This window comes from Tinamus guttatus, unplaced genomic scaffold (assembly GCF_059628265.1).
Source record: "Tinamus guttatus ecotype Peru unplaced genomic scaffold, ASM5962826v1 Tinamus_guttatus_pri_ptg000314l, whole genome shotgun sequence".
Lineage (NCBI taxonomy): Eukaryota > Metazoa > Chordata > Aves > Tinamiformes > Tinamidae > Tinamus > Tinamus guttatus.
This window is the reverse complement of record NW_028288848.1, coordinates 109106-130030: the sequence shown is the minus strand read 5'-3', so window position 1 is coordinate 130030 and position 20925 is coordinate 109106. Positions and strand designations below refer to the sequence as shown.

Sequence of the window (20925 nt, the reverse complement as noted above, 5' to 3'; positions counted from 1 at the left end):
TCTATACCTTTTAAATTTACATGCAAAACTTACATAACTCTGAGTCAATTCATTGTTTAAAAGCAAAAAAACCAACTACTGCAAAACACCATTTGTACCCACTCCTTTCTCAAAGGGCAGATTCATATCACATGCTTTTTCCTCAGTGATTCCTTGGGACCTGCTGCGTATGTTCTGATTAGAGCATTTTTAATTACACTTTAGCCTGTTAGCACTATAGGGCCAATAAAACTAAGAGAAATAGAACTAAATTCTTTTCATTCAACACAACTGTTAACTATATTCCAATTAATTACACCTACACAAGCCTAATGGAGATAATGGGGTTGCGGAGAGTTCACCCATGGTACGAAATGGCTTGCAGAACCCTAACCTTAATCAGTTAACTACTTCATAATAGATAGGATCACAGGATAAGTCATCCTCTTTCTACATGCTTACAATTACTATTATTGTTAATGGAAATTACATGGCCATATCGGTAATTCACATAACCCTCGCTTGATCACAAGCCAAAAATGATAAATATTTAAAGGGAATTCCTACCCTTTCTGCCGCTATTTCAAAGGGGGGGGGGGGGGGGAGGGGGGCCTTTATTTTTTCTTATAGAATACTATTAAAATTTCATGCTCTAGGCCAAACATGAACTTTCTTTCATCATGCTGACTCTGCAAACCTCCTTCTGAGGAGAAAAATACCCATAGAAGCAGCAGGAAGCAACAGTCCACCTCAGGAAACCGTTTTGCACCAGGAAAATTTAACTAGATTTTCTCTTTTCACTTTTTTTTTTTTTTTTTTTTTTTTTAAAGGAATGGGTAGTGTCAGTTTAGAAACTTCTTCAGGGACGACTATAAGAGGCGGGTTCAACTCTCCCGAGAGGCACCACACCATTTCTGAAGGATGTGAAAGGAAAAGAAAACAATTCAGTGGGGATTTTTCTTCATTATCGCCCAGCCCGGAGAAGCGAGCGCACAATGCACAGGGTCTGCTCGTATTGATTTGAGAGCTGGGCAAGCGTGCAGCTAACAGCTTTTTAAGTATCTCCATTTTCAGTTACTTCCAACAAAATTACCAATGAGCGGCGTAACAAAGTGAAAGTTTTCGTAGGAAATTGCACACTAAAAAACAATCATTTGGGTTGTGAAGCGCTTCTTTTCATTGAAAGCAGAGGCCTTTTAAATGCTGAAGCAGAGCTACCAGGGTGTTTTGTAGCTTTATCCTCACTGGACGCTTTGGAAACTGCAATCTGTCTCTTTTTCAGACGATCATCTTGAACAGCTTCGGTGCTCAGAGACTTTGGCAGTCAGGAGCACCTGCTTTGGGCATTCTCGCTTGGAATGACCGTAGCCAGCCTCCGAGGAAAGCGCAGAGGCTGCGTGTGTAAAAGAAACACAAAAACAACAACGAAAAAAATCTAGATCTACTGTTTCAGAGCAAACAAAGCAGCAGTAACAGTCGCTGCCGGCGCGTAACGGCCGTGGGACGGTAACGATCGCCGCCGAGGCGCGTTAACGGCCGCTGCCTAAGAGCAACGGTCGTCGCCGAGGCGCGTAACGGCCGCTGCCGGGGCGGGACGGCGGCGGGCAGGTCTCGCGAGAGCACGGAGCCGCCGCCGTCTCCTAGCAGTCGGGCCAGGCCAGTGCCGCCATGGAGGTGGAGGTGGAGGCGGAGGCGGCCGCGGCCCGGCGGCGGCGGGCCCAGGAGGCAGCGCGGTACTACAGCAGCCAGGACGTGCCGCGGCGCCTCGAGGAGACTCTCAACGCCCTCTTCCCCCTACGCCCCGCAGACCTCTACGGGGAATTGGTAGCGCCGGGCAGGGGCTGCGCGCAGGCGCCGCAGCGGGCGCGCGGGCCGCTAGTGCGCAGGCGCCGCGTGGCGGCGGGAGCGCCGCCGGGCTGCGCGCTGAGGCGAGGGGAGGCAGCGTCCGCCCTGGCCTGAGCTGCTGCTTATCGCTTGCGGCCAAGGGCGCTTTGGCGCTGGTCCCTACACATCGGCAGAGCCGCTTGTGCTGTGCCCGTTCCTGCATTTACAAAACTTGCAGTTATTTTGCCTTGGAATGCTTTGGATGGGTGTTCCTAATCAGCCCAACACGCTGGTGGCACTAAAAGGGCCCTGGGCAATATGGAAACTGCTGCTGTTCTTCAGAAATGGTCTTCCGTGAAGGAACAAGAAACAGGTCAATTTTTCCCCAAACCAGTGTGACAAAGTGTTGTGGGCAGCAGTGGTAATAACACATCTACTAGTGATGCTGGAATTGCCAGCAGTACAAATAGGGTACAAGTCTGGAAAACATAATTTGTACTATGTTTTTTTATGTGAAAATAATAGAGCATCACACAACTGGCCACAGTATTTTTTAATGGCCGTGACAGAACCAAAAGCATATTCTAATGGTCAGATGATACCAGTTCCTGAGGTCCATGTAATACACAATATAAAAACAAATAAAGAGAACCCTGCTTGCCAGAATACTAGATTTCCACCTTTCTCATGTGGCTCAGAGTCTGCTAACCTAAAATTTCAGATTTCCTGTGGAGCACTGTCTGTAAGCTCCATCAGTTGCCTTAAACACACAACAACTTAAATCAATGCCTGGCTTGTTAGCTCAGTTTTATCCAACCAAAAAGCACTTCCGGTTAGGAAAGTTTGATAATCTTGATAAATAACTTTACATCAGGCACATTGTGTAAAGGTGGGGACTGTAAAAGTGGTTACCACAGTGAGAAGAACTAACAGGCTTCACTTGTGTTCAGATTACATCCTGTAGTTATTTAGATCATTAACATTCTGCCAGCTAATCAAGGCCTAGCTGAGAAACATGAGCCTCTCTGCACATTAATTTGACCAAGAAAACTTGAAACATTATTAAATATCTGACAGTAAGTACTTTCCATGGGCAAAAATATATTCTGAAAAGTGATTCTTTTTGATTTCAAGATAACTCTGAACTTTGGACAGATCATGTTTTCTAGGAGGGAGGGTTAAGGACGTTTTGTTCCCCATCACTAACATTGCCAAATCAAACACATTTGGATAACCTGGAGCAGCCTTTGATTTGAGATGGATCTATCACATGGAATGATTCTCAAGGGCATACTATAGAAATGAAAGTGAGATGTAAAAGAAGTATGTTGAATACTGGGGCTTGCAAATGGTTTTACTTAGTTGTGCACTTAATTTGTGTAATGGAATAAAAACCCGTTTATACAAATACTGGCTTCTAATGAACTTCTCTTTCTCTTATTTAAGGCTAACTGCTTTTCCAAATATTCAAAAGCTCCAGTAATATGCAAGTTGGTTGGAAGGAAAGTCCTTGATGGAGTTGGTCGACCGACATTAGAAGTGGAAATATACTGCATAATTAAAAATTATGAGAAGGTATGAGCTAAGTCTTTCTGTCTTGTTTATCTCAATAAGATACTACTAGGGATAGGTACTCCTACTGTCATCCTAATGAACGTTTTAGTTTCTGTCTTAAATGAGAGGCTATGACTCCACGTGACTTAATAGTTGAACAAATGGTCCTTGCAGTGTAAAAAAAAATAACGTGAAAGGTTTGATGAATAACAGCAACTATACGAACTTCATTCTTCAAGAATTAAATAATATGCTCCTGTGTTTTGTGAACCATATACAACAGTGTATCTTTGCCTTTTAAAATTTGTCTTACAGTACATCATGGTACGTTTTCTTGCATCCCACAGCCAACTGTTTTAAGTTCATTTTTCTAGTACATTTTTTTGTTTTATTCTCAAAATGTTATATTTTATTGCTACAGCACTGTTTAAAAATATAATATAGTATTGAAATAGTATAACTGAAAGAATTTTTAGCAATTTTGAACAAATAGGCTGATGTGTGTGATAGTTAAGTCAAACATACCTGTATAAGCACCTGCAGTGCAAAACTAATGCTGCCTTTCCCCTCTACCTGAAATATCCAAAATTACTCTGTTTGTAGCTCCTAATACTGTAGAATAGTTGTTTTCACTTTCCTACAGTTAAACTATGAATCACTACATTTTTGATACTAAACAGGAAACAATTTAAAGAAATTATGTACTATTAAGAAATTATATATGCTTTCAAAGGTATTCATAATACTAACTTTAGGTACTAAGAATGTAGCAAGCTCTGTGATCTCTGTTAATGACTTCTGCATTAAGTGCCTTAAAAATATTGTTTATCCATGTGGAAATAAATGTTTAAACAATTAAGACAAAATGTAAGCATGAACGATGGCACTAAATATGAATGGCAATAAAGCATGGTGCAAGACTGCCAACAGCTGCAATAAGAGATGTTATAATGACAGAATAGCCATAAAAATTAGCTCTTTGAGTTTGGAGATACTTCTTCTACAAGTACCTAAGGGATGTATTCCTCTATTCTTTCTAGCTTAGAAATGAAGGGTGTTTTTATGCCTTTTGACACTATTTTACAGAGGGTTTGTTCCACTGTAATCTCTTCTCATTCTCAAATTCTTGAAAATGCTTTATCTGAAGCAACTGAGGCTGATGAGAAGGAAAGAAATGATTCTGTTAACACTGCTGTGGAATGGGTGAATGAATCTCTGAACACATTGCTAAGAGACTTGAAGCCCACTGAGCAGTGTGAAGTTGATAAGATACTTGGGTAAGGTTTGCCCTTTTATTTTGTAGCAGCACAAAGCAATAGCGAAAAAATTATTGCATTTGAAATATATACTACATATGGATATATGTAATGAAAACATGTTCAATAGTCCATATGGTTTCTAATGTTGCTCTTCATATATTTTTAGGATGTGATGGCCATCTCAGGTACATTGCACTATCCTATTTTGTAGTGCTTTAAATTATGATTAAATGATATGAAAATCGTGACACCTTGTACAAAAGCTCATGGAAATTGGAATAGTGTGGGATGGGAAGTAGAAGTCTCTAAGAAAAAAAATATATAGACACATGTTCATGAGCAGAGATAAAGAATTAAGGTGAAGAAATTCATTCAGTGCCGGTTTAAATCTGTGGGGGCCTTTCTGTTCATTGCACTGGAGAAAACAAGTGGTATGAAAGGGCTGTCTGTATGCACTTTTTGTGTATTTCCTTGGAAACATAATTTCTCTAATAAACACTTGTCTATCTTTTTATGTAAAGATTTGTTAGGAGAGTACTACAGTAGAAAGAAAGAAAAAAAAAAAAAGGATGTGTTTTCCCTTAAAAAGAAATATATCTGTCATTCATAGTTGGGGGGGCAAGGAGAAATGTAGGGTAAAAGCATCACAAGTATATCCAAATACTAGAGTATTAAAGAAACTACCTGGCAGCATTACATCTGTGTTCATCCTGGTGGACGGTTTCCATTGGTGGCTGAAATTCAGCCACCCCAGAGATTGTAGCCTCTTAGGTAAAACAGTGCACAGCTGACCTGTTTTATTAGCAGCATAGGCCAAGTTTTGTATGCCATAAAGTTATTAGAATATCCTTTATCCATGTGTCTGAATGGAGCTCACTTTAAAAGTATGCGTTAAGGCTTATAATGCTTGTAGTACAACTGTCTGTCAGTGTTACAGATGACTAAAATAAGTTATTTATTGATTCCTCCAGCTTCACAATGCGTGTGTGGCAGAAGCTCCAATAGATGCACTTAATCCGCCTCCCAGCATGTCCTTTAGCCAGTATCCTGCATCTGCTTTTCATACACCTAAAAATATTTTGAGCCACTAATCGTTATGTCTTTTCCCTCAGTGAATATTTTATAAAAAAAGTCGAAGAAGAAAAAGAAATTCAAAAGGAAAAAGAAGAAGAAGAAGAAGAAGCTGCTCCTCCCCTTCCTTCATGTGTTCCACCAACAACTGCACTATCTGGGGGAAAAAAGGGTTTTAGTTGATTTTTTTATAATATTTTCTTCAATGTAAATATTGATAAAGATGCTAATATACTTTCTGAAGTATCCAATGGGCACTAAAAGTGATATCACTTCTTCAGAAAATTGGATTCGTGTGTCCTAACTCATCTTTCTGATCACAGCAGTCTCTACTACAGAACTGGGAGGGGAAATACAATGTTTTCTCATCATTCACACGCGTTGGTTGAACAGAGTTTCTGCCTTTTGTTTTACAATTGGCTTAGACAGGAGGTTATTACTCTGCAGGGTGAGGAATAAGAATGGAGGAGGATGCAAATGAAGAATAGAAATGAAAATGATAAGGAAAGAAAAAGAAATCATAGAACTGAAAAGGACAATAGAAACAGTTTGAAGTTAGTAGTTTAAAAGAGTGGGAAGAGAAAGGAATGATAGCAAGTTGCTCACTAACATAATGAGAAATGGAAGAAATAAAGATGAAAAGTGAAGTAGAGTAGAAGGAAGGGAAAGAAATGAGTAAGCCAGTACAGAGTGAAAAAGAAATAAGCAAAAAAGTTACATGCTGCCTGTGTGTATTATTGGCAAAAAGAAAAGAAAATCTTCCTGTTACCTGTTCTTTTAAGAGCAGGAAAGTCTGACAAACAATTATTATCGGCATAGTTTCAATTATTCTATAATGTCAGTAGAACCTCCCACTTAATGTGTTAGATGTGTGTACATTAGATTTACCTTTCGCCTGAAAGATAATTATAGCTGTCAGATCCAGACAGGTGTCATTAGGCCTTGCAGTATGCTTTTAGTCATTATTCTTCTTATAAATAAGTTACCTGGTGTAATCTGTTCCAATCTGGTTGTGCCATTGTCAATAATATTGTTAGAAACAATATTTGGCTAATTTGTCCTTAGAGTAGAGCTGTAACAACTAGTGAATTCCATTAGCAGGTGCTTTAAGAGGTGGCACCTATGCTGTAATTTAGGCAGGTTAAAAACTAGTGCCCTGCAAGACTGCAGCTCCTCAGTGTTGCTCAGTACCTCGTGGCTGATGCACTGTGCATGTGACTGTCCTCTGTAAGCAGTGTGAATCTGTATATGGAAGGGGAATCGGTGTATAATCTGTATATGCAGCTGAAGTCCTATTAGGCGTATTTTATCTTTAAATTTTCTAGTTGTATCCTGCAGTGTTTCTGTTTTATTGTTGAAAACCTCTACAGCAAAGGGAAAGTTTGTATGAAGTTCCTCCTAGGAATTAAAGTAGATGGTCAGATATATTTTTAAAAGTACTCGAAGTATATGATTTCTGAGAATCATACCACTTATTTTAGCTTCTTATAAGTGCTTTCTACACATTATGTAGGAACTGCAGTTAATAAGCATGAAAGTGAGAGCTGCCAGGTTTGAGACATTTTAACAAAACTTATTCTACTGTATCAGAAAGGGAAATAAGTTTTTGGGGTAATTTAATGTGACATTGTGTGTGAAATATTTTGGATGTCTTTTAAAATTGTTTAAAAATTTGACCTTAATATGGCTACATTTTTTCCTCACTATTATAAGAAGAAATCAAGTACATGTACTCCTAGTCAGCTTATAATGTATTATTCCAAGGTACTATGAAAGGAACTTGAAGGATGAGATGGTAATACTGCATATAAGTACAGATAAATAAAATATTACAGGTATCAGTGGCAGAAAGATCTCTAAAAATCTAAAAATCAGAGTGAGAAAAGATACTTTGCCTACTTGTAAGGTAACTTTGTATATGAAAAAATCAGCAAGATAATTGCAAAAAAAATGAATTATTTTGTAGTACATTTAGTACATACAGCAATGGCAGTATTGTATTTACTCCTACAAGTGTGATATATAAATGCAGGTATTTTAAAGCAAGAAAATACATAGCCAGTGTTCTCCATCCTGTAGGGAAGACGGTGTTGGGTGCAGAGAGAACGATCCCACCTGCAGAGCCCGCGGAATCGGTGCTTCGTGGCAGCTCAGCCATTGGGGCAACGTCACTTGCTGCAGCTAAGGCAGGGGCTGCTATTAGCCATATCCCCCTGTACTCATACATTGCACTGCTGAAACGTGATCAGGTACATGTGAATATTTCATAATTCTGATTGTTTTTCTGAGTTAATCACAGTTATTCTAAGATTCTGTACAGTCCTTGGTCCAAACTGATATTAAATATACCTAATAAAATATATCCTCGATTCCATTTACTAAAGCAGGCTTGAACTAGCCTTGTGCTGTAATGAAAACATGCAAGAAGTGGTTAAGATTTTTAACGTTTTTATTTTTACATAATAATCTCAGTTACAGGATTCACCTAAGGAATTGGCTGTGCCTCTGCCAATGGTTAGTCTTTTGAACTGTGGGAAATTTTCACCTGGAAAACTGAAACTAATGAAGGAAATTATGCTCATACCACCAGTTCAGTTATCACTCAAAGAGGTACGGTTTCATTTTGACTTTTTTAAACATGTTCTGTAGATTTTATACACATCAGTATAAAGATCTTTTCAACACTATCCTTAGAAATGTTGTTTTTCTGTTTATTTGTGTAATAAATACTAAAGCAGAATTATGAGACATGGAATGTTATACAGGCAAATAAATGCCATTTTAAATGAAGATACATTAAGATTTAAAGTTAAAAATGCATGTATCAGCATACAGCAAAAAAATAAGGACAATGAAGAAGGCAGAGAGGATTTCTATAATACAACAGTAACAGGCTTTAATTCTGCTTAATATGTGATTTTACATTCATATGTTATAATTAGTTTTATCATCTGATTCATAGAACATAGAAAACTCTCATATCTGTCAAAAATCCACAATAAAGCATAGAATCATAAATTGTTTTTAAAATGAAATTGTCAAGGCAGAAGCAGAGCAAAATGATTTGAAGGGTGGATGACACAGAGTTGATCAGCAATCCCTTTTTGCCTAACCATGTGTTGCATTAAAGAAAGTATCCGCACAGATGCCTGCATTAAAGCTGTCATTTCTACTTGGTGTGCAGATGACCTGAACAAGTAGCTGAACTTGATTCTCTTTAACTTAGAGAAATGTCACAAGAGCTCATAATAAGGTGCCCAGCTCTGTACCTCTCAAAGAAATAATGTTCCTAGTGCCTGTGGGAGGGTGGCAGTGCAGCTTGAAGCACCGTGAGGAACGGCAAGCCCTCGTGACACCTTGTTGAATGGGGCTGACTTCTGCCCCCTTCAGCACCCCCACACTGGCAGGGGCTCGCAAAAGGTGAAGCAGTGTGAGCTAGCAAGTTAGCAGGAAACTTTCCATAGTCCGCGGAAAAGGGAAGAGTCTTCTGGTAAATAAATGTATCACTTAATTGGAGTGTTCTTCCATTCCCCTATGTTGAAAATAAACGTAACTTTTTTCTCTGTTTCCTGAATATTTTGTAGAGCTAAATACGTTCATTTTTGTGAGAGTTCCCAGAGGGAAGCCCTAGAGAGAGTCACAATTGTGGATGGTGATTACAGTCTTCCTGCTCTCAGATACTCAGCACACCAGGACATTGCCCACTTGGCAGATGTGGGAAGGGCTCCTTTGGGGGAAAACCAGATCATTTTCCTCACTTTCCAATTTAGCAGCCCTACCAAATGTTCTTGTGCATTCCGCTTCTACTAACCCATTATCATTGGACATTTGACTGTGTTTTGTAGGTGGGAGGTTGTGTTAAGGAATTTTATTATAGTTAAGAAAAAAAAGACTTTATGCTAGGGTCTGCATTTAGAAGAAGCATCCTCTCCCTTCAGACTTATACTGCTAGAATAAAATTGATTTATCTTTGAAGAATATTATTGTTTAATTTGCAGAGTATAGAAAGGGCTCTGGATATTCAGAGAGAAGTGGTGAAGCTGTTGGAGGCTCCATGCAAAGGGGTAAGAAAAATGTTCCTTGGTTAGCCTTTCTGCTGCTTGAAGATGGGAGACTTAGCACGTTACCAGGTTTAGTCTGATCGCACAGTATAGAAGATGTTTCTCTAACAGATGAGTAAAACCTCATTAATTGCCTTTTGGTGCAATTAATGAAAATAGAATAGAACACTTTTCTAAGCATGAGAAGACTGTTATTATTTATATCAGAAAAAGTACAGTAAGAAGAAATGATGTCCTAGTGAATATATAGAACATGCTTCAGGTCATGCGAAGCCTTACATGCAGGCAAGGTGTAGCCTTGAAGGCATTGTGCCTCTAGTGGCATACCAAGCCCAGTATGTGCTTTTTGCAAAGGGACGTAGCTGGCATTCCTCAAGCAGAGATCCCATATTACCATTCTTGAGAGCCCATATCCTGTTAATAGGCAAGGTGGCAACGTTAAGAAAAACGAGTGATGGATATTTGCAATCTCATTATACCAAAATTCTGCCAACTTTCAGTTGAAGGCTCTTTTTATTGGATTTTTTGCAAATCTGGTTCCTTGTTTCTTTCTCCCTTCATTCCCAACAGCCCAGTCCTCAGCCAGCAGACAAGAAGAAAAGTGGGGTGCATGGTACAGGGAGGAAAGTTCTGGTAAGAAAAGAGATTTTCCTCTTAAGTCTTCAGTGCGTTATTAAAAACAGCAGGGAACCAAAACATTCTTAAGATATGAAACATTAATTTCCATTACCATCTTGGAAAGGTCAAGGCAAGATTTTTAGTATTTCACATGCCCACATTTTATATAATAATTTGGAGTCTTCTGACTATGCCTTCCTTTCCCATGGAATAATGGCAGAAAGGAGAAATTATTCTGGAATCCAGTATTTTTTTTAATACAGGAATCCTGATAAGTCATCCAGTTGAGCATTTTGCAAGCCTGCAGCACCAGCAGAGAACATGAGCCTTTGATCATGCAGGCTGTAAAACTATGACCTGCAAGACCTGTCATTCCGCGCTGTGTCCGAACTCGGGAAGCACAATTCCCCTCTTAATCACGCGGCATTAAATGCCCAGTTCCTGTGTGACGTGACAGACAACAGCAGATACGAGCCCTTAGTTAAAAGGGCAGCACTCACAATCATGCACAAAACATTATTTTATATAATTCAATGATCTTTGCCTTTTTCACTTCCAAACCTGTAGTTTACATATGAATTTTCCAAAGGGGGGGATAGAAATGCCATGCTGATTGTGCTTCTCAGAATACTACAGGATTATCAGGTGAGAATTGTTGCTGTTGTGGGGTTCACAGAAGAGGAGCAGAAATTTTCTTATGGTTTTGCTGCTCAGAAAACGTAACAGTCTTCATCAGCTGACTAGCCACCATTTTTCTGTGATTAATCGTGTATTTTCTGCATTCTTATAGCAAGTTAAAATAATTCCTTCAGATGAGCACAAAGAAGCCATGCATTAGATTCTCTGAAATCCTCCTGTTTATTTCAATAGGAAAAAATCAAAGAAGGTATTGTTGGAACTGAATATGAAACTGGTAAAAGTGCTATGCTAGTTCATACCAGTTTCTTTTTTTCTTTATTGCTTTTTCTTTAAAAGGGGGGAAAATGACAATGTAGCAGTGAAAAAATAAAACAATAAAAGTTGCAGTCACTATTTTTTCAGCATAACAGATCTTTAGAAGGAAGGGTTGTCAGCTCAAGTTTCTAGGGCTTTGCTTTACAATAGTGAAAATTTCAAGGAGACTCCTTTTGGACTGGAGGTAATTACATAAATTTTGTTTCTGGCATTTATTGTGCAGTCTATAAATGCTTATGAAATGCTTATTGTGCTTATGAAACACCTTTTTTTTTTCTTAAAGCACATTTTAAGCAAATTGAATCATCTTTATTATGATAAATCTTTATTATCTTTATTATGATTCAATAGTTTTTCCTTTGTTTTGTTGGTTTGTTTGAGCACGTGTTTTGTTTCCTTGTTTGAACATTAATGCTAGAAGAAACTTAAGCAATAACAGTCAAGACAAAATAAATGTTTCTATAAAGCTGTATAGTGCTTCTAATAGAATATAACAAGGCACACCACATGGGGAGAAATCACGTGAAAATGGAAACTTAAACTCTATCTTACGCTAAACTCGAGCAGACTGCAGCATTTCTTACTGTCTACTGCAGCAGTTTAACACTTTGAAAAATACAGGTCAAAGAGATTGTCCCTCCCTTCTTACAAATTGCTACAATTGTGTTTTCTTTTAAATTTTTTCTGTGGAAGAACATTTCAGTATTCTCCATAGCCAGATCGGCCCCATCCAGTGTAGTTAGTTCCCTAATTCTGCTCAATAATTCAGCCTTCCAGCTGACTCCTCCAGTCAAACTCGGGACTATCTACTGCCCATTGCCATCAGTGTCATTTGTTTTTTATAATCCATATTCCACAGATTTTAAAGTTAAATTCAGTGTTTAAAAACCTTTAAAATGGCTGGAAACATCTGCCATGTCTGCCATGTCAATCTGCTTGTGACTGGTGCCCAGAAATACTGTTCTGGGGACAGACAATTCTCCAAAAGGATACAGCTCTGCTAGTGACACTTCCCTTCTAGAGAATTTCTTCCCTCCAGAAGGCTTGAAATACTGTGGTGTTTTTTGAATGCTCCAAGGAGGCAATATCAAAATTGTAAATATTGATGACTGAAGTAAGGCTGAAATGACAGGGATTACAGTCATGATATATATAAAATACTAATAAAGTGATTGTTTCTGTTTTATTTGCAGCCACCAGCCATAAAAAGAATATCACACTTAGGCTGCCTTGTAACAGGATTTGATAACCTAGAACAACCTCTGCTCCTGATTCAAGCAGCTTGCAGTAACATAGGTCTGGAGCTAGGAACAGACATGTACTTAGCAATAAATTGTGCTGCTCATGAATTGATAGATTACGTAAGTATTTTTAGTGTCAAAATAGATATGTCTCTGCCAGCCAGGCTTACTTCTGTTCTCTGCTTATTTATTTATTATGATATTTCTGATCAATGTGTGTCAAAAACAGCAAGCTTTTATTGTGCGGACACGCAGTGTGTAACCAGCTCCACTTCACATATGCCCTAAGACTATTTTGAATTAATGTATTAAGTGGCAAATACCCTTTTTTTTTTTTCATTCTTCCATAGGGTGTAAATAAAATAATTGTATTCTATCCACACAGCTTTCAAAATGGAAGAACAAGAAACTTTTTACACTTTTATAATTCCACCACATCCCTCACCGCTTACTTCACCATTTTATTACACTGCATCTGTTATTTTCTTCAAAATACCCTCCTTGTCTGTATATTTTTACTATAGTAGATGTATGTAGCCTCTAACATTCACTTAATTATGTGCCTGCATTCATTTTTAATTTGTTTCATGAGATTCTGTATGTTTGGGTTTACTGTAATGTCAAAATTAATATATGATCTTTTGCCAAAATAGTATGATGTATATATACTAGAATGAGCAAAATCTTAACCAAAGAATTATTAGTAATTTTGTAACTTTTTATTATGGAACTGGTAAAGTGATTAAAGCAATGCCGATTCAGGCACAGTTTGACAGTCTGCCTTGTAATAACCTGTGTATATGACAGTTCATGGTTCCCAAAATAATGAAATAATGATATTAGTTTAAACTCTTTTTTTTTTCTTGTTTTTTTTTTTGAACGGAGAAAGGGGCAAAAAAGGCTCTGTCTTCTTATTTTTGAGCATCGAGGGTGTGCTCTTTCCACATATTAGTATATTTTAATGAAGATGAGGACTAAAAGCAACCCTTTTAAGTGAAAGTGAGATTTTTTTCATGCATGATTTAATAAAATTAACAACTTTTTGATAAAACTGTGTAGACTGGCAGTGCTGCCCAAGAAATGCTGATACAGATTTTGGTCCACTTTTTGGGGAGTGGTACCTGTCAGAGAGTTTGGTCTGAGCTAGTTGGAACCCACAGTTACATTAGAGAGGGGTTGTTAAAGTCCTACCATTCTCATCTTTTACATTTTTACTTTATTTTCTAGCATAAAGGAAAATACGAAGTTATCACTGGAACATTCAAAAGTCCTGATGAAATGGTTGATATGTATGTGGAACTGATTGCTAATTTTCCTTCTATTATTGCATTAGTGGATCCCTTAAGAAAAGAGGTAAGTTTATGTAAGAACTTACTGCAGAGCAGGCATCCCAAATTGATAACTACTATAAGTGGAATATTACTGGACTTTTCTGATTTTTCTAAGGTATTTATAGGAAATAAAACAGGCAGTGTTGTTGTCATCTGTTTTCAGGGCCCAGGGACAGAGAAATATCATCACTATACAAATGTATAATTTACTTTAATCTCTGTAATTGACAACAAATCTAAATAAACTTGCATGCACATTTGACAATTCTTGATAGAAAATAATCTTGGCATGGATATTAAGTATAAATATTTTGAAGAAATACAAGAAAGTGCAATTTAGTGTTGTAAATCACTGTCATGTTACTCACACTTTCCTTCTTATGTAAACAAGAAAAAAATCAAATTATAAATTTTAAATTGTAAAATTATATTGAGATATATATGTTCTATATACATTTTTTTAGAAGAAACTAAATGGCCGTGGATGTCATTGTACCTGTCTTAGACCTGCTCAAAATAAAAGAAATAAATGCAATTCTGCATGAATGAGATTTAAACCCGAAGCCAGAATAAACCTGAAACTAAGATCACAGCTCAACAAAATTTTTGAAGTGGCAGGAAGGCAGCTTGTATTTACCCGCATGATCAAAGCATCATGAGTTAACTGAGTGTGGCCAGTGGATTACAACAATAAAATAGAATACTATTAATTATGTTATCAGGGTATAGATGGATCAAAGAAACTGAATGCATAACTTAAAAACAGAATCATATATAAGCATGATAATATTTAACGGATTGCAAAAAAAATAAAACTTAGTTGTAGCACAAGCTACAACTCTAGCCCTATATTCTACAGTTGCATACCTTAACCAAAACTATTTCTGGCTGTGGAACTGTGCATTAGACTCATTATTGCCTTTAAAACAAATAAAGGCTTTTTGTTTTCATGTTTGGAACAAAACACCAAGAATGTGAATGAAGGGGAAAGCGAGGTGATGCTGTCTTTGTGAAGCTGCCTGAATCAATGATCCCGACAAGGATAAACTGCAAATTCTGTCTCAGTTTGTTCTTAACGGGAACTTAAGGCTCATGGTTCAAGTATCAGCTGTGGTCAGCCTGGCTTTCCCTCCCTGCTTCCAGCTGCCACCTTCCAAAACTCTGCATTATTCCTCTCTCCTGGCAGGGCTACGGACTTCCTCATGAATTCTTACGGAGAAGTGTATAGGCAATACAAAAATAAATAAATAATTAATTAAGGCATAATTATAGCAGACGGGAGGACATCCTAAACCAGATGACTGTTAAAGGCAGCAGCTCCCCCTGCCACTCACCTCCCCCTGAGCTGCCCCTGCCACATCTTTGCCACCGATAATGAGATCCTTGAGCTTTGCTACCGACGCACCAGTCCATGGCCAAGCAGCAGCCCACCCTAGTACGCAACCTGACCTCCTTGCCCAGGTGTCAGTCACTTCATTTTCACTAAAATACGTGCTTGAAAGCAGGGTAGGAGCAGCGCCTCACACATGGGCAAGAACGGACACAAAGGTGCGTGAGATCTGTAGATCGAGATTTACTAGATGCACAACAATGAACGAGCAAACGTATGTGCTTTTAATAGGGCATTCTGGGGACACACACAGAGCAAATTACATTGTCAGTTTCTTATTTTGGATTATTTACTTATTTTTAACATTAAACCTCAAAAGCCTGTGAATATTGCACCAAAAATCAAGAAACGAAGATTCTAAATAATTGGAGCTTCTGTGTAAAGGGAGTTTTGTTAATTGCTGTTCCTTATGGGTCAATCTTACGGGTCTGATTTGCTGTTTTGGTATGTGTCACTGAGTTTATGTTTGCCTCCTGTTTTATTATTTCATATTTAATTAAATATTATGACGTAAAATATTAACAAAAGAGACAACAATAAAAATTATTTTATATTAAATTAAAACTAAAAAAAAATAAATCTCAGGAATGAAATCAAAATAGCAAAATTCTACAGTTAATTTCATTTGAGATATCTAAAATTATACCAGTGTTCAGCTAGCTTTTATTAATTCCAGACTATAATCTGTATTTTCTGGCAAATCTTAAAATGCAAGCAAAATGCTGGTGATGGATTTTTATTACTAGTCACATTTAAAATAAAACAAATGTATACGAAGGGTACCTTCATGATGAAATCCAAATTAACTTCACCTTTGACATTTTTAACCTTCCGAATTAAGGATTGTGGTTGTTTTTTAAGACTCCAATTCCATGCATGACTCTTTCTGCAGGACAGACAGCAGTGGGACAACGTGTGTGATGCCCTGGGTTCCCAGTGTCACCTGCTTGCTGAAGATGCAGCCATGGGTATTTCCAGACCTGTCACTGACCAAGATGTGAACTTGCCAAAATGCAGTGGCGCTGTCCTGAAATATCTTAATCAAACAAAGGTATCGGATCTCCTGGAACTTACTGGACTTCTGCACGGTAAGGGGGAAATAAAAGGCTGTTTTTCATACATTAGCAGTCAATAAATAGTGTTGCCCTACGTGTAAGTGCTCCTTAGTTTTATTTAAATATTCCACTTCTAATTCAGAAAGCGTCTATCATGAGAAACTAGAATTCCTGATTGGGCTGTCAAATCTCTGTTTGGGATTTTAAAGTAGAATTCAGGGCTTCAACTACAGCAAACTAATACACTGTGGATGTTTGGAATGTGGGTACCCTTTGATGCAACTGTCAAACAAACAGCTTACATTTAGGTATCAGAATTAAACAAAATAAAACAAGTCATATAAATGAGAAATCTGAATTTTGACCAATACCAGGTAATAATAAAAATTCAAACAAATCCAAAATGCCTAAAATCACAGTTTAAAAAGGTTATTGATTATATAATATTAAGCTTTTGTGGCTACAGTAATAAGTACTTGTGGAGGCTCATATGCGAGATTTTTCTTTGTATCAAATTTCTTCATTTTTATACCTGAGGAATAGTTTAATAAATTTAACATATCTAAATTCCCTTCCTATTCCTCGAAAAGCCCAGAATCGCTGTATCAAAGTAAGTAAAAAGCAACTTAAAATTTCGTTCAATCATGATGGGGAACCAGTTTTCCTACCAACAAAAAAAATCACTGCTACACCAAGACGACATTTGAAAATACACAGAGCTGCATTCTAGCTCATCGAATACATTACCAAAAAGATTGACCAGAGCTAAGAATATTAGGTACAGCCTTATGCGTGCTGGAAAGAAACAAAAACATCCTGTTAATGCTGCTAGTGGAGCAAACTAACATGGTTCACTTTTTTATGAGATGCGTTGTATTGGTTTTAGTCCTGATTGCATTTAACCCTGTATAGCCCAAATAGGAAAAAAATAAAGTTCAAACAACTTCTATGTTGAATGTACAAAAACATTTACTAATGAAGGTTATACATTCCCATTACATATAGGTCAAAGACATATTACCATACTGGGGAGTCCTGATGGAGAATCTTCTGACGATAGCCTCGTGGATCTGGTAGGTACTGAAAGCTGTTCAAGGGCAGAAGTGCCAAAATGCTGCTTCTATCAGGGACTGGTTTGGGGGAGAAAGGCTGTTTCTGCGTGAGAAAGAAACAACCTTTGATGAAATGGGCTTTTTCTGGAGAGTTAGTTTTTCCCCCCACAGAGAGTTAATCTTTGGATTGAAGAGAAGATACAGGAAATGTGCCAGAGCAGGGGGTGTATTCAAAAGTGTATGATCTGTTTGTTGCTTTTGTTTATAAAAATGTGAATTACTTAAAATATTCCTGAATAGTAGTGATATTTGATACAAAAATTCTGAATGCTGATATATATTTAATCTGTTTGCATTAAAATAAAATTTGCAAATATCATTTCGTAGGCCAGTGAAAATTTTTGTTTGCATGCAACAACTCCTTGATTCATCAACAGGCTTTATTTCTCCTTACAGGAGCTTAGAAAGGTAATGAGTTTGTTAAGCTAGAAGCAGGATAACACATTAAATAATTAAGAATGACTTCACTTCCCAAACTGTAGAGCTTTCAAATACCCACTCTCTTGTCTTAAGGCTGTTGGACTGGGTGCCAAGTTTATCAAGTTGGGAGGTCTTTGCCGTGGAGAAAGGGTGACCAAGTACAACCGCCTCCTCGCTATAGAAGAAGAACTGGCCAAGAACAGCACGCTACGTACGAGCTTCTTTCTTACTTTGTTTTCAGCTTGCCATGAATACAAGAACAAAGATTGCAGGGCGAGTGATTGAAACTGCACGGCAGGAGGGAAACGGAATCAAAAGACTATAAATAAGTGCTGACAAAAAAACCTAGGACAGCACTTGCCACAATGTATATTGTTGTCCTAATGGATTATCTGTTTACTGAATGTTAAAATAGGACCCTTCTTGAGAAGTAGCCTACATTAAGTTTCTTTTTTTTTTTTCAGAATTAATTGGTTAGAGTCTTGAAGCCCTTAGTGCAAAAGAAGCAAACAAACAAACAGACATATAACACACTGAAAAACTGATAAAAATGTAATTTTAGGAGCTTGAAGGAGTTGTTTTTTCTCCCTAAGCATGAATTGCTAACAAAACTTTAGTTCACAAACATTTTATTACATTTGCAAATGAAATGTGTTGGGAAAAGAAGAACCAAAGTTCCTCAGCCACTTCCATGCATCCTTTTGCATTTCAGGATCTGAATGTTCTTTTTCCATCATTTTCTACTCTGTTAAATGCTTACCAGTTCATTAGAGCCAATTCTCATTTGCTCAGGTATCAATCAAGAGAGAAGAATGCCTCCTTTTGGGAAGGGAAGCAGAGAGACCAAGGAGGGATCTGGGGCAGGGGTGTGGAAGGAAGGGAAGGAGAGTTTGCACAAATTAATTACAACTAAGAAATGGAAGAAAAATAAGGTGAATTAAGTCATTTACTGTCTTGTTTCTAGCCATTTTCCATGTTTGATACATAGGATAACTACACTGGACATGCAGACACATATTCCATTTTTATGCAAAATTTTTATTCAAAGATATTTTTTACTAAACATCTCTCCTGTGCGTGTATAATTGAATCCAGTAGAAACCTACACAGAAATCCTTTTTTTTTTTTTTTTTTTTTTTTTTTACTAAGAACGTAATTTTAGATGAAGATTTCCAAAAATAAGACAGATGATTATGAATGGTTATAAGCTTTAACTGCCTCAGTAACATTAAACTCTAACCTGTTTAAATGGGTATAGCCTTAATGAAAGAACTGAAGTTCAACAAATGCTTCACACTGTAACTCACATAAGAGTGGCCCTGTTGCTGCCTTTCAGCCCCGGGGCACCCAGGAGGGGCCCTGCAAACTAAACCACTGCCCCCACTGGGGCTGGCACCTTCCACAAGGAGCTGGGGAGGATAGGGAAGAGCAGAGGATCAGATCTGGGAGAAACTGCAGGGAGAAGAGAGGTTGTGGGAGCCACACAAGAATTTGATCTTATAATGAGGTTGTTAAGAGCTGGGGGAGAGACGAAACGAGGCCTGGGCACAGGTGGGGATGGTGGCTGGAGTGCCAGGGTAGGGGAGGGGTGTTCAGAAAAGGGAGGATGGACAGGCCCCAACGCCAATCTGACAGTTTCAAGAAGCCTAACATCTTTCTTTCTTTCTGTTCCCTTTCAGGGCGTGAAGCAAGCTTTGAATTTGTCAGTTTTGCTGCAGAACCAGAGCCGCTGTGTGAAGAAGCCCCTGGCCCGGAGCAGGGCTCCCCGCGGCCGCTCCAGCAGGCAGAGGACCTCGTGGCCCAGCCTGCACAGAGCAGCACTTCGGCTTAGCTTGTCCAGATTACCTTGGGGGAAAATTGCTAACAAACAGTAAGTTTAGTAAGAAATGTATCTATTCACTATTCATCTATTTACTTACAAGCACGTTAGTTAGAATTCAGAAAGCGTTCACATACTGGCTGCTCTTTTCCCAGACTCTTACTGGGACTCTTCCTTCCCGCTGAAACCAAGCGAATGGGGCAGTGGTTATCGCTTGAAAATACCACAAAATTGTAGGCTGTAGTTACAGCTTGAAAAAACAAACACCTCTGTGTTAATTCCAAAAGTAAATGTTTGTTTTGAGAAAGCAGAAATCTCTCTCCATACAAAGAACAAGCCATTGACCAACGGGGAAAAAAAAAAACATTTTACAAAAAACAAAGGCCTTGACTGTTTTGTTGCTCCATCCCCCCATGCCCCCTCAATGCTGCTCTTAGATCCAGCCTACAAGGGAAATGTTGCTCCAGTTCTAGCCTGCTATCAACACAAGTGCATCAGTGCAAACCCCAAATGTAGGGCACAAAGCTGTAATTTGCATCAATAGGAAGCCTGCTTCTGTCTCAAGCAGGGAATAACAAGTCAAATTCACAAGGTCTGGGAAACTTGTCAGCAGTCTTTTTAATAAGCAACAGTGAAAAGATAAATAAATTGTATCTTAGGTAACAAATAGTTCAAGTAAAAGAAATGCTTGATAAAAAAACTTCTGCTTTTGTATCATTTGAACATATAAAACAATAGTAATAATCTGAAGGAAATACATATGTAAAATGGCAGATCTTAAATTCAGTGTAACAGATATCTAAGTGCAAAGTTAACCACCAGAAGGGGAGAAAAAACACAGAAATAAAGATATACAACAAAATTAGAGACAAATTTCCCCAAATTTAGGAATCATACGTAGTTCAGTAATCAGATCAAATTCAAGATCTTCTTAGCAAACATGCAAAAACACCAAAAAAGATGTGAAACTACCACACTCGTTACTATCATTTTATTTTTATGAAAAGCACCAGACAGTTGCATGCAGAGTCAAACCAGCAAACTCAAACAGTCATCCTGTAGCACTATCACTGTTTTTGATCATTAAATAAAAAATAATCCAAATGCACCCACGTACGTGACCACCCAGTTTCAGCTACAGCAATCTGCTTTAGGTAGATCCCTGATTAATTTGTTCATTTGTTATAGAATAACGAGCTACAATGGAATGGGAATCGGCAGTGCAGGAAGTGCTGAA

General features: G+C 38.0%; 1 protein-coding gene across 1 annotated transcript; it reads left to right on the top strand.

Annotated features, from left to right (window-relative positions):
• Positions 1–1647: 1647 nt before the first annotated feature.
• Positions 1648–19700, top strand: ENO4 (enolase 4). The gene is made up of 14 exons (XM_088528841.1): positions 1648–1803; positions 3250–3378; positions 4444–4634; positions 5729–5859; positions 7746–7936; positions 8166–8297; positions 9686–9751; positions 10319–10381; positions 12514–12681; positions 13789–13914; positions 16175–16370; positions 17343–17410; positions 17963–18080; positions 19549–19700. The coding sequence occupies exons 1-14, from the start codon at positions 1648–1650 to the stop codon at positions 19698–19700; spliced, it is 1887 nt and encodes a 628-aa protein (XP_088384967.1).
• The last annotated feature ends 1225 nt before the right edge of the window (positions 19701–20925 follow it).

Excerpts from the sequence above, each read along its gene's own strand:
- ENO4 (XM_088528841.1), top strand. The coding sequence starts at position 1,648 with ATGGAGGTGGAGGTGGAGGCGGAGGCGGCCGCGGCCCGGCGGCGGCGG. Across the intron at positions 10,382-12,513 it reads GTACAGGGAGGAAAGTTCTG|CCACCAGCCATAAAAAGAAT; the intron begins GTAAGAAAAGAG and ends TTTTATTTGCAG. Across the intron at positions 17,411-17,962 it reads ACGATAGCCTCGTGGATCTG|GCTGTTGGACTGGGTGCCAA; the intron begins GTAGGTACTGAA and ends TCTTGTCTTAAG.